Source organism: Grammomys surdaster, unplaced genomic scaffold (genome assembly GCF_004785775.1).
Source record: "Grammomys surdaster isolate TR1022 unplaced genomic scaffold, NIH_TR_1.0 1164, whole genome shotgun sequence".
NCBI lineage: Eukaryota > Metazoa > Chordata > Mammalia > Rodentia > Muridae > Grammomys > Grammomys surdaster.
In genome coordinates this window covers 5,507,428-5,526,017 of record NW_021605583.1, presented here as the reverse complement: position 1 = coordinate 5,526,017, position 18,590 = coordinate 5,507,428, and the positions used below count along the sequence as shown (strand labels likewise).

Below are 18,590 nucleotides of genomic sequence, written 5' to 3'. Positions count from 1 at the left end.
TTTCAAACTGTAGGAGTAGCAGTGTGTGTGTGTGTGTGTGTGTGTGTGTGTGTGTGTGTGTGTGTTGGTGTGTGTGTGGGGGGGGGACGGAGTAGTTTTATGCTGAACAGAGGCACCACGGGAATGACTCGGGATGATGGCTTTGCTGTATTCCTCTGGCTACTCCCAACCCCGAACAGCCATCAGCTGGGGATGAAAGTGGGGTCCTACCATTTGTGAAAGCATTATTTAAAGGGATGACTGTGCATTTCCTTGAGAGCACTCAAGGAAAGATAGGGTTGAGGCATTTCTGGACAGGAGCCTTGGCCCAGAGAACTCTGTTCTGGCTTTGTTTCTATCACTAGCAACGCCCAGAGAGGCTCTGGTTTACTATTGGCTGCTGCTCCCTTGGGGATGCTTTCAAGAGCGCTCCTTGAAAATCCGCATCAGGTAGGATCAGATCCTACTCTAAGGCTGCTCCTTAAGAGACCTGTGAGGGACTGAGGGGTGCGGGCTTCACGGCATACATGTGGCTGCCTTCTTAAACAAGATGATCTCCTTGGCCTCGGCCAGCAGCCTTCAAGCCTCAGAACTGGAGTGTATTTGGGGAGGCAGGGCTGTGTATAGGGGCAACTTCCTGCAGGACTTTAGTTTTGGGGGTTTCTAGTTGCCCTTGGCAGGGTTTCTGCTTGGCTTTAGGCAAGAAGGAAGAGAAGGCTGGAGCACATGAAATCTGAGAGCACGCTGGAGGAGCGTCTGAGCCCCCCCAACCCCAACCCCTGCCCCAAACTCCCTTTGTAGGGGAGAAAGTCGTTCCTGTGGGAAGCCAACTTTCACTGCCGTTTTATTATCATTATAAGGGACTTAAGTCCAGAGACATTTTACTATCATTATAAGAAACTTGTTTATAAGTCCAGAGATGGGAGAAAGGCGGGACAGAAATGGCTAACCGGAGAGCATCGTGTTGGGACACGCTCAGAGAACTGGCACAGAGCCTCCTGCAGATGGGGAGATTGAAGTCCTAAGTGAGTACGGACAGAAGCTGAAAGTATTGCTCATGTTCTGGCTCCTTGGTCCCCAATTAGAATAAACAGAGCTTCCTGGCGGGAGAACCCAGGAGGTGTTTGGACGGTGGGATTCACCTAGCCCTGCGCTTCTTCCAGGAACTCAGTCCCCACAAGCTCAGGGAGTTAGCTGTTCAGGGTAGGGGAAGAGTGTGGTAGAGACAGAACCAAGACAGTCTCAGGGACCAATACTTGCCTCTGCTTATCAGAGACAATAGCCACTCAAAGAGACCAATGATAATAGGTGGGAGGTTAGCTTAGTTCACGTCAATCCAACAACCATTTCCTGAGTTTATGCTGTACGCCAGGCATCGTGCAAGTGTGCCAGGGGTGCATACAAAGCCATAACAGAGTCAGGGACTGCCAAATCTGCACGTAGGACCAAGATTCATTTGTTTTTTGGTGCATCTACTTCTACGCCATAGCCACTGCTTCTTCTACAAGAGAGGCTGAAGGATGAGACTTTAGAATCTGGGTTTTGGGAAAGTAAGGGTGCAAGGGAAGGGGGAAGGTACTGTTGGGAGGGGTACAGGAGTCACGTACGTTGGGCACAGAGTAAGGGATGGGTAACCAGCCAGAGAACTCCTGGGTAAGGTAAATCTAACCCTTCTGGAAGTTCTAAACTCTTTGGCTCAGTACCTAACTGCCAAACACCACACTGCCAATGGGAGTGAGCTAAAACACCGGGATGCCCGGAGCGGGTGGACACTGCCTATCCTTCAAGCAAGCCAACTAGGAACAGAGAGATGAGTCATGGGTTCCTCAAGCCAGCTGAAGCCAAGGGTGGTGGTGTATAGTTCTGCAGCTGGGAGCGGCCACTTTTCATCCCCTGGCAAGTGCCCTCTTCTTTCGTGGTGCACAGACAAGGGACTTTGCTTTTTCGAAGTCTCCTAACATTTGGGGGGAATGGTTACTTATGAGATCCCCCCCCCATAGGGTTGTACAAATAAGCAGCCTCCTAGAGAAGTAAAGTTTCTTGGGGAGGGGGATGTCTTTTTCTTTTCTGTCCTGACGGAATGGGGTCCAGGGAAAGCAATGCCCGTCTTTGGACCTCATGAACTGGGTCAGGAGCCATTTCTGCCCCAGGTACTTACCCTCGTGTGCACTTTCTGTTGGAGCCACTTAGACCCTCCTCCAGGGTCTCTGGGCTCGAGGTTGAGAACAAAACTTGGCTTCTGTGAGGTGGAGTTGGAAACTGAGATGTTCCTACTGGCACCGTTGCTGCAGCTTGCTTCTTAGTTTACGCCTACAAACTGCTCTCTTGCTGTAGGGTGGGCTCCGAGCTCTGCTCCTGGCTGTATGCTCCCCCCACTGTGCTTCCAGTCTCTCCTGCCTCTCCCGCTCTCCCAGAACCCCCTCCTCACATCCCATCTGCCTCTGCCTCCTAATTACGGGCCGCTGCAGAGCAAGACTGGCTGGCTAACCTGTGGGATTCAGCTCATGAGAACAAAGCACAATATTTCAGGACTGAAAACGCCTTGCGGTGCCTTGGAACTGGCTTCGGAAATCGCTGTCTGTCCCTCCAGCCACGGGACTCATCAGCTAGTCCCACTTTATCAAATGGGAAAAGCTGATTGGATCTATGTTTCCCTGGGAGTCTCCTTGGGAAAGCTGGGCTGCTGCATACCTACAAGATCAGGCTAAGCAGGTAGACAGATGGAGATAGCGACCAGGTCCAAAGAAGTTAGTCCCAGGCCATAAGAATGGCTTGGTGCAGTTGGAACGGGTGACAAATTAAGAAAGCTTTTTTTTTTTCCTACATATGTCTTAAGAATAGACAGCCTTGCTGTGCCTCTTGCTCTTGTCTTCCTTTACTGAAGCTTGCTGAAGATGCTACTGTACATAGCCTTTCTATGTAGTTAGAGATATATACACATAAAACATCTCACTATGCCCACTCCAAAAGTTACACTGTGTGTGTGTTGGGGGGAGGGTGTAATCACTTGTCATTGTTTCCGAGTACCAAAGGTTCATTATGGAATGTTCTTTATGCTTCTTAGGGGAGAACCCAGCTGCATAGCAAATGCTTAAACAGGTCTAGGTTCTACCTCCTGTTTGGTGGTGGTGGTGGGGGGGAGAAGCTTAAACAAATGGCCTTCTGTGACCTGACTGCTGGGAGCAGGCTGAGTTTCTTTAGCAGTTTGTCAGATTGCTTGGATCTATTAGCTGCAATAAACACACTGTCTCCCCCAGAACATCTTTTAAGTGTGGCTTTCTTCCCGGGGTGCAGACTGGGTTGTGGGAAGGCTTTGCTGATGGGAGACCCTGATGTACCTTCTCCGTGATGCAATGTGTGCTGCTAGGTGTGAAGGCCTCAGAGCACTTGCCTTACAAGGAAGAATGAAGTCTATCTGCCCCGATCCCCTGGAGGACTCTGTCCTTCGTGGTAAGTGCTCTGAGACAAGTAAGTGGCTGAGCACCCACTTCTGGAGAGACTTTCGGTTATCTTTGGGATGAAGATGAGCCTGAAGCACCCAAGGGTGACTGCTCTGAGGATGTACCTATACTTCCCATAGACAGATGGGCCATCCTTCCTGCTCCTGGATTCTTACCAGTATCTGACTAGGCGGACAGCTCTCATGTCTGCTGTAGATTCTGGAAAGAGTGGATGACAGTTGGTCAGAGCACCCCTGTGTGGCTTCCGTGGGGAGGGTGGTTGGTGGGAGGGCATGCTGCCCCGGTCTCATTTGTATCACTGTATCCTATTTACCTAGTGCTGAATCAGACATTCAAGGACCAGGGAGTTATTAGTTCAGTGGCTAAATTGCTTTGCCACAAAGCCCAACAACTTGGGTTCCATCCTTGGGACACATATGATAGAAGGAGACTCCTGCATATAAACACACACACACACACACACACACACACACACACACGCACAAATTAATGTTTAAACAATGTTCAAGACCAAGACCAAGGCCAACCTTCTGTTGGGAGTCTCTACTGTCTAGGGACTTAAACTTTCTGAATGTCCAGAAAATTAATAAGTACTGGGTCCTTTTTCTGCCTGTCCTCTGGTGACCTGGAGACCCACCTTGGTGATTAGTGGTCAAGAATATTCCAGGAAGCTCTCAGGATTAGTAACCCTGATGGTTGTGATGACCACAGATGTTAGCTGAGGGAGACACCAGAAGGAAGCAGCAGTGTCAACCAAAGATGGTGGTGCTATGATCGGCATTGACAGAGTCAGAGGACCTGCATTTAGAAGGGTACCTATTTCCTGGAGCCCCTTAGTCCTTCTGGGGGCAGGATGTCAGAGAGGGTGTCTTTGTTCTCAAGAGAAAAACGGAGGCATGAGTCTGAGTAGAAGAGCACCAGGGAGACTGTCTGGTGCCTTCAGGGTGTACACGAACCCCCGATGCCCAGGCAAGTCACTAATAGTTTCTTCCCCACCCACCCAAGAATACTCGGAAGATTCAGACTGTGCCTGGCTTCTAGGAGGGGGAGATTCAGTGTTTATCCTATGTCTTTGGGGTTGAATGGGATAGCTTTGATTGCAGCTCAAATTGCCTTGGGGGCAAAGACTACCCTCATCCTACCTCCTGCTCTGATTGGTCAGGTGACTGGCTTCCCGAGTTCCTCAGCCAGTCTGAGAGGACCAAACCAAGCTGTTCCTTCACTATCCTGATGGCCACGTGTGGGATAGGAATCTGGACCGCAGGAAGGCAGCCAGCAAGTAGATATTTACAACCTCAGAGATGGGAGGGCCCACTGAATACACAGCCAGGTCACCTTCCTCATTGTCATCAAGGGGAAACCGAGGACCATGATTGGCTTACGGCTGGATGCTGAATTGAGAATAGAGAGGGTCTTGTCGTGGGCAAAAATAGCTGCCTTTCGTCCCTTCCTGCCACCTCCATCTAGTGCTGGGCCTCGAACACCTCAACACAGAGCCCACGGCAGCCCAACTCCTGCCTTGCCCCTTTCGGTGGCCTGTGTTAGTATAGAAGAGGTCCATGCTTCCTTAAAGGTTGGTTTTCAAAGCACAAGATCAGAGAAGGGAAGTCATAGGATTGGCTGATGGCAGGGTCAGAGCCCTGGTCTTTCTTCCCCAAGCTGTCCCAATGTTCATGGCAAGAGCCACTCTCCTTTCTGTCTGTTTCCACACTAGCCCACCTTGCCTTTTATTGGCTTGTGTGCCTGCTCTTTGTAGGTTATGTCTCTCCCACCCATCTTACAGGGGAAGGGTGACATCCACATACTTAGATAGGAAGAACCCAGGGCAGGGCCTGATGGGTACACACTGGGTGCCTGGCTGTATGACAGATGGACAAGTTCCCATTGTGCCTCTTGGCCTTCACCACTGTCACCTCGGGGTTCAGAAAGGTCTCTGTTGCTTGGGACCCTCTACGGGAGCTCTTCCAGAGAGCTCTGGTGGCTTGCCCTCCTCCTCATAGAGTCTCACCTTCAGTCTCCCCAGGTTCTAGTCATTTCTCATATCCAAGGTGCCAGCCACCTCTCAAGAGAGGCTCCCGCCAGAAGGTCAGAGTTCCAGGGACCCAGGAACAGGGTGTCCAGCTGAGACCCATATCTTAAATTGTAACACGGCATACAGAGGGATCAGCCAAGGGCCCCATTCTCCTATAGGACAAAAAAAGACCCAGACTGAGAGGGAGGAGGCTGCAGGTGGAGGAAGGGGATAGAGAAGTTGAGAAGTGGGGAGTGGGTGGCCTGGTGATGTCATCTTTCCATCCTCGGGCAATAATGACCTTGAAAGTCCAGGAGGTGCTATGGGGAAGGGAACAGGACAGAGCCTGGGTACTGACTTCAGCTACTTGGGGTTCTGTGGAAAGGGAACCTTACAGTCCTCTCAAAGTCACATTTACCTCAACCCTAGCAGCCTCTGCTTCTTAACGGAGTCTACTACATCATCTATTCCAGCAGACTGAGAGGTTCCCAGCCCCTTCTCTCCATGGACACAAGGGCAGAGAAAGATGGTATGCTTAGCCAGGAAGGGAAGTGTGCATCCCAGCTGCTGGCAAACCTAGTGGGGAAGGCTGTGGTCACACGGATCAGACTGGTCTCATTCTGCTCAAGGTGAAACACTAGGACTGGCTGGCGGAGGCAGCTACTGATCCAGTGGAGATCCAGTGGAGATCACTGTGCGGGCCTTGAGTTTCCCAAGGTAATGAGATCTCCATCCCGGAAGGTATTCAAGCATAGCTTTGGAGGTGCTGTCAAGAAGATTCAAGTATCTGATTGCACCTTTAGATAACCTTTAAGGCTGACACTGGCTCTCCAAACCCTCCCGTTAGGACTTAAATGATAGAAGCAGGACTAACCCTTGCTTGCTTGGAGATAAATAAGAATAACAATAATCTCTTCCTCTTTCTATTCAGCCATGATCTTCCTCAGGCCTTCTCCATACCTTTGTACCCCACACTTTTTACATTTATTTAGTGTGTGTGTGTGTGTGTGTGTGTGTGTGTGTGTGTAGGTCAGAGGACAACTTGCAGGAGTCATTTCTCTCATGGAGGAGTCATGGGTTTGGGGGACTTAACTCAGATTGTCAGGCTTATCTCTGGCACCCACTGAGCCATCTCAGCAGCCCAGTTTACACTCCCTTACCGACACCTTCTTTACATAATTTAGAAGGGTGGGGATGACAGTGTTGTCAAACCCCTAGATAGAGTGAGGAAATAGCTGGAAGGCGATGAGAAATTTGAAGCCAGGTGCTCCTGTGGAATTTCTTTCCAAAGATCGAGCCAAGTCTTACTTGCCTTCGTTGGCCTGCCAGCCAGGGCTGTGGATGCTCCTGTCTTTACAGATAAGACTATACATAAAAGATGAAAGTCCCCACCCTTCTCCCATGGGCGTTTCTTTTCTTCTTACCTCTCTTAGCTTTGCCAGTCTGCCACAGTCCTGCCTCGCCAGTCACATAGTATACTTTCCACTGGCAAAAGCTTTCCCTAAATGGGATACCTTTCATGTCCCACATAAGTGGGCTTGAATGACAGCTGGCTGGACCTATAAGAACAACCAGTATTTATTAAGTACCTGATGTATCTGGCACTGGGCTAGGTACTCTGTATCCGTCTAGCTAATCATAAAGACACACTCCAAATGCTCACTCCTTTCTTATGTCTGCTGTGGTCAGCGTATGGACTGTAGTCAGACAAGGGGGTGTGGCTAGGAAACTGCAGAGCTGATTAAATAAAAGGCCAGGACTGTGCGTAGCCGAAGCCTACACTTTATAGCGTAAGGACAGTGGGCTGGTTCCCTAAGGTGCAAAGAATTAGGGGCAGATGGAGGAAAGGTGAGTTGGGCCAACTCCAAAATGCTCATGGGCGATGTCTGGTCAAAGGGAACAGAGACAAAGCTTTCCAAGAGGCCTCTAATGTCCCATTTGGACCCGGCGCTCTGCCTCCCTGCTTCTGTGAGTAGGTGGCGGCCTCTACTGGCCATCTTCTTCCCTCTTGGCCTTTAGCTCCTCCTGTCACCACTGAAGTCCACCTGGCCTGAGCTCTCTCAATCCCTGACTCCTTTGGCTTGTCACACTCTTTCTTCCTGAAGCTGTACTCCACCCAGGGAATCCCCCCCCACACTCACACTCAATGTTTCCTTCCCACTTCCCCTCTTCCGTTTTCCACCTCTTCACTCCATCCTCTCTCCTCCCCTTGCCTCCTCTCCTAGCTGCCCCCCCACACCTCCCCGGAGCCCCAACTAAAATGGTTGTGGAGAGAACAGGATTAGGATATTCAGTATCCTGCCTGGTATTCGACACAATTTTGTATTTTTGTATCAGATGCCCATCTGAGGGGCAGAATCGTGTCCTGGTCTCTAGGAGCACATGTGGCCACTTTGCTGATACGACAGTTTCACGATGAACAGCAGTTGCAGTGTATTACAAAACTTCCCAAAGCCTCCAGATCCCAAGTCTCTTGAGCCCCGATCCTCCACAGATGAGAGGACAGGACACCTGGTGACCCCGGAAAGCAGTTTAACATAGCTCTGGGTTGCTGGTTAGGGTAGCTAAGATTCTGCCTAGGGGTTTCAGTCCCCACCCCAGTGTGGTCCCCAAGAAAGATGCCCAGGACTCGCCCATCTCTGAGCTGCTTCTAGGAGTGGCCACACACCCCTCTCCAGCTTGGGACTGTCCGGCCAGCATGTCTCCACTCCAGGATGGTTTGGCTCCCTCCTCCCTCTCCCCTCCTCCTTCCAATGAGCTCATCTGTCTGGGGCTCCCCATCCCCCTTTGCCTGAAAGGATGTTTGGACAGAACCTGAAGAAAGGAAAAAAGAGGGGGGGGTGGAGGGAGTGACTGCTTACCTGCCTATACCCTGAGCTTCTAGGAAGTGAAGGCAGGTAAGAAGAAAGAGAAAACTCACTTCAAGAGGAAGGTTAGAGAGTCTTTAGCTTTATACCAACTCACTGATGTTCTGGGAGCCCCGGTTGAACTGAGGTGGCATGCAGCATCCTTTGCTGGACCGTTCAGCCACGTGCCTGTGGGTTGGTTTGGTGCATGCTGTCTTGTTAACTCTCTCAGCACCTGCCAAACTTCTGTGGATGCTAAGGCAGTGGCTGAGGGGTCAGCCAATCTGAGCCCAGGAGAAGGGGATGTGAGCACATTCAGATAGTACAGAAAGAGGCTCCCAAACATTAGCCCGGACAGCATCCTCTCAAACCCCCACCCAAATGACAGAAGAACTTGTGGTCTTTTAACTTGAAAATGCAGAGAATCCTGGGCTTGTCGTTGTTCTGTCTGAGATGGGGACCCTGTTTACAAGTGGAGGGGGGGCCCAGGGTAGGCAAGATGCAGATGCAGCTCCTGGTAGGAATCCGAGGTCTGAAGGAAGCCATACAGTGAGGGTGTAGGACCAGCTCCCTGCAGAACCCACAGCCAGTGGCACTATGCTTGAGTGCCTGCAGTACCCACAGCGGCCTGGGAAGAGTGTGAGGGCTTCTGGGGGAGGAAGCTGGAGAGGAAGGCGGAAGACAAGGACAATGGGAGAGCAAGAGAGAGAGAGGAGATGCCCTGCCAGGCTCCTGCACCTTAAAAAGAATACCTCTCAAAATAGCTCTGGGACCTCATCCTACTCTTGGCCCCTTGTCTCTCACACAGGGTCCTGGCCCACTGGCTGGGAACTGACAGGGAAGGTCTTCTGCTGGAAGGGTCGCCTATAGGTGATCCTGTGGAGCTAGTGAGTGTCTTCTGGTGTCAGAATTACTCGAAGGCCTATGTTACTATGATCCTGATTCTTTTTGGTGACTTCTCTAAATGTTACCCTGTTCCAAAAATAGGGACCCCTCTCCTCCCTAACTCTATTCTAGCCCCTTAGGAGGCTCAGGGGAGTGGGCTTTCTGCTGAGTCTGTTGTCTGGTTAGATTGGGTTTGGGGGCTAACCTACCTGAATTCCCAAGGAAGCAGCTCCTTCCACTTAAGCCTGGGCTGTCTCTGCCAGCTTGAGGAATGGATGGTTGTCTGACAGCCCTTTGGCTCTGGTCCACCCCATCTCAATGTCCCTGCACACTTCAAGGGATTTCTGAGCCAAGCCACCCAGACCTGTGTGTGTCACCCATCCCCAGGAATCAGTATTTCCAGGGACACTACTGGGCTGTACCTCCAGAGATCCATGTCCCTGGAAGGAAATGTACATTTCGTTTGCTCTCCCATGACTCTAGAGGCCTCTGAGAGGAAAGAAGAGGTGATCTGATGTGACTCCTTAAGAGTTTCCCAAGGATGGGGAAGAAGAATGGGACCTTCCTCACCCTGTCCCCTGGCCGCCTCAGGAGGACTCTTAGCTCTGTTGTTGCAGTGGCTTTCTGAGGTTTCTGAGAGGGCTGTGCTTTAGGAATGTAAAAGCCTCTCAGCCCACTCCTGCCTAGTGTTTCCCAAGCCCTTGTTCTGCCCCGTCGGGGGCCCTGCTAGTGTTCAGAGAACAGCCAGGAGTGGGAGGCGTAGAAACCAAACCTCAGAGAGAGCAAGCCTTGATTTACCCGTGACTCTGTCTGCGACCTTGGCCCACACATACTCCATCCCTGGCCCACATATTTCTCTGTGTGTTTGTGAAGCATGAGGGCACAGTGAGGGTCCTCTCAGCTAAAGAATTCAGGGAACAGCAAGAGACTAGGAGACGTGGGGGTAGGGCACTCAGGGGAACTGGTCACCGCCCTCTGCCGCCAGGGTCTAAAGATATCTCTGGAGTTCTATTCCCCCTCCCTCCTTGTTTTCCGGGCAGGGGTCATTTTCTTTCCCTTTGGCTTACCTCCTCTCACCTCAGCCTAGTGCTTAGGGAAACATGACCCTGTGGTAAAAATAACATGGGCAGCGTGGATGCCTGGCCTCGCTTGCATAGTGGCAGGCCCTCCCAAAGGTCAAACCTCTTCTGGACGTGGCTTCGCCTCTGAGGCCCCAGGCTTCTTTGAACTCAGATGGGTTGCATGTTGAGTCTGTGTGCCCAGCACTCTGCTAAGCGTGTTACCACGTGTTGATCTCTTTGAGTGTTTATATCCAGTCTTATTTCTAATGTTGGAAAGGCCTGACGCAAGATACAAGCGCAAAGGCACACGAGTCTGAATGTAGGTTATAACTCAGGATGATCAGGGTACCTCAGAGATCTACCTCTTCGTCCTGAGTGTTGGGTTGAAAGGCGTGGTGGAGAACGCCTTTCATCCCAACACTCAGGACGAAGAGGTAGATCTCTGAGGTAGATCCCTGAGTTCCAGGCCAGCCTGGCCTACACAGAGAAATCCTGTCTCAAAAAACCACCACCACTACCACCACCACCACCACCACCACCACCACCACCACCACCAGCAGCAGCAAATCAGGATCATCAAGAAAAGTTTATCTCCCATTCTCTGCCTTTGACTGCTTTTCCTTAATGGCCTAGAAGATCAGGTCCACATGGAGTTTTTTTTTTTTTTTTTTTTTCAGCCTCTTCCCCAGCCATCTTGCTTCTGTGGCTGATACTGCAGCAACAGGGTCTCCACTCAGGAATCACCCACCTACTCACCAACCTTATCCACCCAGCTGCCATCAGGCCACTTCTTGGGTCTGTGGCACACTCGTCATTTCAGAGGAAAGACTGGAGAGGAGCCCAACTCAGCCACCCCAAGAGGAAACTCTAGGTTATTAGATCCCCAGAACCTTTTAGAACTCAGAGGAGGTGGGTTTCCTGGACTCATGGACTAGCACGAAGTCCTCTAAAAATAGAAGCCCAGCACTGTCCTCCCTGTCGCCTAGGGTTGAGGATGATGCTATTTTGCATGACCTCAGGAGGTTAGTACCATGAGGTCACCATCCAGCAGACAGCCGAGACTTCACCAGAAAGTTGTGTGCGTTGTTGAGAGTTCTCCAGCAGCAAACACAGGGCGTCAGAGCTGTTCAACTACCTTGACAACCAACGACGAAGCAAACGAAAACAAGGTTCTCCCCGCAGACAGTTAACATTCTGTATACAACCTCAAGGGTCTCCTATGGCGCTGAAGCCTACCAGGGACTCCAGGTTGGAAGATGAGTGGCGGGTGTGGCGAGGTGGAGGGTGTATTTCCAAGGTTTAACTGGTCTCCAGGTGGCGAGGAGGATTTGTCCTGGAGGGTAGCTTGGGTAGTTGACTGAGGGGGTCTTCAGGGGGATGTTCCTGGTGTTTGCGGTTGCCTCCCTTCCCCTGCCGCCCCGCGCTGGGGGTTGGGGGGAGCACACTGTCTCCAAGTGACTGTCCCCCAACCCTCTAATATGCAGAATCTGTGCAGAAATGGGTTGGTGGGCGGCGTGCAGGAGCACTTTGCAGGGGAAACACGGTTTGCCACGGTCTAAAAGCCATCCGCAGAGCGAATGAGCGGCACGGCGGGAGGCGACGCGTGTGGGTTCAGGGCTGTACCGGTCGTCCGCAGCGGGCAAGCCGGCACACGCCCACCGGCTGCGGCAGCGCCCGCTGCGGATGTCCTCCCGGCGGTCCCCGGAGAGGCAGCCGCTGCCCTTACTCGTTTTCTCTGAGCGGAACAAAACAGCCTTCCAACAAACCTAAAAGCTCCACCTCTACTCCCCCGTGAACTCTTCTCCTAATTGGCAGCTCGGCGCTTGGGATGATGCGGGCGGCTGCGGGCTGGCCCTGCAGTGCCAAGCCGCAGCATCCCCGTCCGGCTGGAGAGGGAGAGGGCTGCCCAGGCTGGACCCTACGGTCGTGATCCACGGCGCGACCGGCACTGTGCGAAACCGGCGGGGACGCCGCCCCTCCTGCGGCTGGAGCGCTTCCAGAGCAGAGGCGCATCGCAGTGCCGCTCGCCCCGGCGTCCTCCCTTCAGCTCCGGCTCCTCCTCCTCCCCTCCAGCCCGGGCTCCTGCAGCCGGCTCCAAGAGGCCGGCGGGCGCGCCTCCCCCTCCTTGTCCTCCCCCTCGTCTCGCTCTCTCGCGGCTAACTTTCCGGAGCCCCGACCCGCGGCGCAGAGCTCCCCTGGCAGCTGCGGGGCCCCACAGCCGACCTCGGGCGGAGAGCCCGGCTGTGCCCACTGTCCCATCCCAAGCCCCCGGAGCGCTCCAGAGAGAACAGGACCATGTCCCGGGCTGGGAACCGAGGCAATACTCAGGCGAGATGGCTGGGCACTGGGCTTTTGGGTAAGATAGCCCCAGCTTTGTCTTTTCTCTCTTTCTCGCCTCTTTCTTAACCCCACCCCATCCTGAAGGAGGTGAAGAGCGGTGCCTTAGACAAGGTGGCACCACAAAATGACTGGGATATCGGTCTTCCTTCTGGACCCTTAGCTTTGGACTATGCTCTCTGGGAACCCTGTGCGTTCCCCCCACCCCCAGCCACCCTGGCAATGGGTTTCTGGCGCCCTTTGATGCCTTTCGGAACCAGGTGTTGGAGCTGCAGCAGGGGAATCCTCTTGAGATCCGAGTTAAGGCATGCTGGTGGGGTGGGGGTGTCTACTGCCTTGAGTGTGTGTGTGTGGGGGGGGGCTCCAGGGAGCTTGCAGGTGTAGTAGTGTGTGCTACTCTTGCCTAGGGCTAGTGACATGCTTCCCTGGCAGCAGGGGAGGCTCCAATAGGGGACGAGGGTCTCTCTCCGGACCCTTTGCTAGGTTCTTCCACCTTCTTCCTTTCTGGCGTCCCTGCCACTCTTTCAAACGCTGCAAGGGCTTAGAAGGACCTAGAAGACCACTCAAAAGCCACCTTTTCAGAAGGCCCTTGTCCCTCCCTCTTCCTGTAAAGGGTTTCTTTGGGGAAGTCTTGTTTGGCCTGCTACTGGATCTTCATTTTGGGGGAGACTGGGAAGAGAGAGAAGTCGGGCCCAGAGGACACAGAGGGTATAGACTCTTACGGCTATCTATTAATATTCACACGATGGTTTTGAGTGTCAAACTCCAAGAGATTAGGCAATGGTATTTATTAGTCCAGACCAGGATGAAATCTACACGGCCTGACTTCCAATGTAAACTGATTCGGTCTCTGGCATTTGTACCTCTTCCTGTTTATATAAGTCAAGATTGGTTTTGACAGCATAACCCACCCACCCCCATTGGATCCGGCACATGGTAGAGGTATTTATGCGGGAAGCAGGGGACACTGACCTCTTAAGGAAAGCCACTGCCTTTCTTATACCTGAAAATCACATGCGGATCTGTCCTATGGGTACCTGGCAGGTGTTGGGGACAGTATTCTTTTTGTTCCTGAGCTCTGCCTTACTCACCTCCCCCCCTCCATCCAGATATAAGATACTGATGTTTTGTCCCATACTGTACAGATGTTGTACAGGTTTCACGGTGACTCTTTAAAGCCCAAGGCTCTTCTTCATGGGATGGGTCATTCCACTGGAGTCCACACTTGGATCATCCTGGGATTCTCTTGTGCCCACGGTAGGGGTGAAGGGTTTCAGAGGCACCACAACTCCAGCCACTGTATGTCATAGGTTGCCTTACCCCCATGTTCGGTTGGTCAGGGGAGGGCTAGGCCTTGTACTGCTAGAGTATCCATAGAACCAGGCTTCTGTGAACAACCAAGAAGGCTCTAGGTACTGGGGTGAGTGGAGGGCAGGACAGAGCTTTGGTATGAATAGGGCAGGGACTTTGAAAACCACAGTGAGGAGCATCCCAAAAAGCGAGGGATGTCTAGCCCAGAGAGGGTTGGTAACCTGCCCAAGGGTGCGTGCCTAGCTGATGGTCAAATGGGATGGAATCCAGGCCATCTGGTGAGAGGGAAGGTCAGTAGGGCTTGTGTTTAGATCTTGGGAATGAGTGAGGCCCTGGGGCATGGCAGGGATGGTTATGGGTGGACGTGAGCAGTGGTCAGAGCTTTGCTTCACAGTTGACAACATGGTGTCCCTGAAGTCCCCTCTCCGTATCAACTCAGTTTCATAGACTGAGACCCCAGTGTTTTTCTGTTTTGTTTTTGAAAACACAAAAGAGTAGCCTTTTCTGAACCCGTGAAGTGACTCGGAAGGCCACAGCGCTGCCACTGAGGCTTCCGTGGGCTCCAGTCTTTTCCTGGGCGCGTAACTGAGAGCGTGCCGCTCTGCCCACCCCTGATTTGCTTAATTGCCGTGATCTGTGTTTAATTATCACTTGTGAGGGCGCCATGTTGCACAACCCTCTCTCCCCTGGTGTGTATTTATTAAGGGCTTGTTTAATGAGCGGACAATTAAGAGGGAGGGTGTTGAGTCCCACTCAGAACCAGCAAGGCTGAACCGGGAGATCTTGGAGAAGAGGAGAGAAGGGGGTAGAGGCCAGTCTGCACGGGCGGGGGGAGGTGATTAACTCTGGGATCTGCTTGCGGGAACAGGCAAGGCGGTGTCTCTAAGCCCTTATGACCGGCTACCTCCTAATGGGATCCATCTTGCCCTGTGGCTGCTCCTTGGGGGACTCCATGCAGTGAGCCAACGCCACTGCCCAGTGACCTCAAAAAGGAGGAACAGACTCACTGTTTGGACTTGTTTGTAAAGCTGGTTTCATGGATCCAGTGCTGTCCCAGGGGTATGCTTCTATCCTGGCAAAGCTCATGGGGGTGGGCAGGAAGCAGGTAGGCAGGTTGCCTAGGGTGAGGGAGCAGAAATCTTTCCTTTGTCATAGGACCCAGGAGCCTTGCCTGGCCCAGGCCTGTTTCCCCAGGCCCCTGAGGCCTCTCTCCCAGGAGGGGTCCTTCTCTTGCTGCCCTCGGCCCACTTTTCTTCCTCCGAGCTCTAACTCTGAGCCATTCTTCCTCCCTGGGGCCAGAGAGTCTCGGCTGAGCTTCTGTTCCACATGCCCCGCAAGTCCTTGGAGCTAAACTTAGAGCACGCAGCATTCTGCTCTCCTTCTGCCCCCTACCCTGCTCGGGAGTGACTGATCTCTGGTTATGGGAAAGATGATGGAATGTTTCCAGCCTGGGATCGACCTTGAAATGGATGGGAGTAACCATTGGATTCCTGGTGGTGTGAATATTTAATAGTAGAGCCATGTGCAGAATGCTCTCTCTCTCTCTCTCTCTCTCTCTCTCTCTGCGTGTGTGTATGTGTACATGTGTGTGCAGGTATGTGTGTGAAGGCCAGAAGTTGACCCTGGATGTCATTCCTCAGGCAAGACAGGCAGTGTCATTTGACCTGGAGCTCCCGAATGAGTAGATGAGGCTGGCTGGCTAGTGAGCCCAAGGCAGACTCTGGTCTCTGCCTTCTCAGTTCTGGAATTACAACTATATCCATTTTTTTTTCACAAGGTTTCTGGGAACTGAACTCACGTTTGCTAGTAAATGCTTTCCTCATTGAACAGGTCTGCAGCCCTAAATACTTTTCAAAAAACTTTGGTACAACTTGTGAGTCTGTCTTTCTCCCTGGACAAGGTCCCAGCAGGGTGGCAGGAGCTAGGGACTTCTGAAGATGGCTGCTGAGAGTGGGTAAATTATTTAGGAAAAACTAGATTGTGAGCATAGCAGAGGAGACTTCACGGATCCCAGCCAGAAGAAGGCCCAACTTACAGACAGACCCAACACCCACGTTGGCATTCTAAAGAGGTAACTTTTGGGCAAAGCAAGAAAGTCCTTTACTTAGGGAAATAGCCACATGGAAATAATCCAAGATATGGTAGATAGTGAAGGAATAAATCAATGCGTGAGTAGCTGGGAGACTGTCTTGACTGACACAGTAGTCTTTAAGAGAAACTAGTGGCGCCCTGTTTATATCCAATGCTGGTATGGGGACAGCCCTTTCCCCCTCCCATCTTTGAAGCAATATCCTCTCCCCAAGAATGTTCCCTTACTGAAGCCCTTCATGTGTTTTATACAGCTTCATGTTTTGGCTTCCCACCAAGCTTGGGAGGTAGGAAAGTTTACAGCTATCCCTGAATTGGTTTGGGATGTGCTTGTGGGATGTGTCACGTCTGACTTTGTCAAGGTCAGCAGGCAGACGGACCTGCAGATTAGTCCACTCCAGCTTTGGTCAACCTGCTGAGGTAGCCCTGCGGGGGGGGGGGGGGCGAGGGGGCTGTTAGTGGATCACGACCCATGCTCCTCTTTTCCAAGCTCAGCCTCACGGGAGCTTGTGCACCAACCTCCCAGACAGCCGGAAGGACTTCTCCATGCCTGGCTGGGTGGGTTGTGTGTTGCAGAAGCATCCAGGCTTGCCTACTCTTTCCCAGGTTTCCCCTCGGGCAGGGATGACTCTGTGAAAACCATCACTGTCGGCTTCCTTCATCCCTCCAGGCTAGTGAGGACACAGCAGTTCTCCACTCAGACTCCTCACCGTGTTAGATACAGTTAAGTCACCCGCATCAAGCAGAAATGCGCACTGTGCGGTGAGCCAGAACTTAAAGAAATAGCGTTCTTCCGTCTGAACTTTTCGTCTGCTCTTCTGTGCTTCTATCTATTTAAAGCAATCAGAGGCATTTTCTCAAACCAGACACGGAGACACAGGCTTGTAATCCCAGTACCTCAGGAGGCAGAGGTGGAGGGCAAGAAGTCCAAGGTCATCCTTGCTTGCATAGAAGTTCTAGTCTGGCCAGTATGACTCAAAAGCAAACAAATCGTCATCTTCCCTATGATGTGCTTCTGAGTTCTGGAATTGCTCATTTGAGCTGGAGTTGGGAAGGAGGAATTTGGCCACTGGAGATGAGTCTCACCCACCCCCTGCCCCATCTTCATCAGGACCCTAGTTCCTGGGTCCAGACACTAAGCTTAGAGGAATTACCAGACAGCTTTCCTCCCTCCTCCCTTCCTTTTATTTTTGAGACAGAGTCTCACACTGTAGCAAAAGCTGGTCCTAAAGCTGCAGGTATCCTCCGGACTCTGCTGAGTTCTGGGATTCTTGGTGTGAGGCACCACATCCAGTTTAGAAAGCTTCTTCTTCTTCTTCTTCTTCTTCTTCTTCTTCTTCTTCTTCTTCTCCTCCTCCTCCTCCTCCTCCTCCTCCTCCTCCTCCTCCTCCTTTTCTTCTTCTTCTTCTTCTTCCTCCTCCTCCTCCTCCTCTTCTTCTTCTTCTTCTTCTTCTTTCTCTTTGTAACCGTAGAGATGTGTTTATGTTCTCGCGTGTGAATGTGGGCATGCAGCAGTGTGTCCATGGAGGTCAGAGTACTCCACCCCATTTGAGACAGCATCTTTCTGTTGTTTCCCTGCTGCATCTACCAGGCTTGCCAGCTCACAAGCTTCCAGAAATCCTCCTGTCTCTGTCACACGCCTCCTTATACTAGGACTGGAAGTTACTAATGCCTTATGCTACACACTGGCTTTTACAGGGGTGCTAGGAATTTGAACTCAGATCCTCATGCTGACACAGCAATCAATGTGACTCACAGAGCCAATTCTGCAGCTCAGAAGCTGCCTTTCTTCTGTACCTCCCTGACTTTGGCTCTGCATCCCGGTTTTGGGCTTTCGGGGATTGTTGGGAGGCACGGAAAGCAAAACCTCAGGTTCCCAACCTCTACTGTTGGCTCTAGGCTGGACAGTGGACACTTAACTGTTCCTGTTACCAGACCTGGGGTGGGGGAGTTGGGGTAGAGGACAGCAAAGATAAGAGAAGAACCAGGAACTTCAGGGAGCACTGACCCCCGCAGAATAGCTCCTGGGGAAAGCAGACCTATTTCTGAGTGTCCTCTACTTACTTCTTGGGTATGTGGCCTTTGCATCTTTATTTCTTTGAAGCATTTATTGGGGATGAAAGTAATAACAACTTTATGGGTTAAGGATGGAATGAGCATAGTTTATAAAATATACCTGTGCTATCGTATCGTAAGTACTGAGCTCCAAAGAGGCCATTTGCTGTGTGACTGCAGGAAAATCATTTTACCTCTCTGAGCCTCAACTTTGCCATCTATAAAAGGATAAAAAGTGCACCTGCCATTCAGTAGCCTATTAGAATTGTGGGGGTGGTGGGGATGATTGTGTGGGAGCCCTCTAGCACAGTTGCTCTTAAAATGTGGTCTGTACCCACACTGTTCCCTGGGAGCTACAGGGAGAGGCCAGTTCTGAAGACTCACATAATTCCAGGGCCCACCCACACTTGCCGATGCCTGTCCCCGGTTGATTCTGTTGTCTCTCAGCATGGAAAACCACTGCAATAGCTCCATGTATATATATATATACACACACACACACACACACAGAGAGAGAGAGAGAGAGAGAGAGAGAGAGAGAGAGAGAGAGAGAGAG

At 51.8% G+C, this 18,590-nt stretch overlaps 1 protein-coding gene across 1 annotated transcript in view; it reads left to right on the top strand.

Moving 5' to 3' along the window:
- Positions 1-12,494: 12,494 nt before the first annotated feature.
- Positions 12,495-18,590, top strand: part of Scn4b (sodium voltage-gated channel beta subunit 4) — an 11,880-nt gene continuing 5,784 nt past the window's right edge. The window contains exon 1 of the mRNA XM_028783633.1: positions 12,495-12,599. Coding sequence (XP_028639466.1) covers positions 12,539-12,599 — 61 coding nt within the window. The 5' untranslated portion in view covers positions 12,495-12,538. The remainder of the gene's footprint in view (positions 12,600-18,590) is intronic.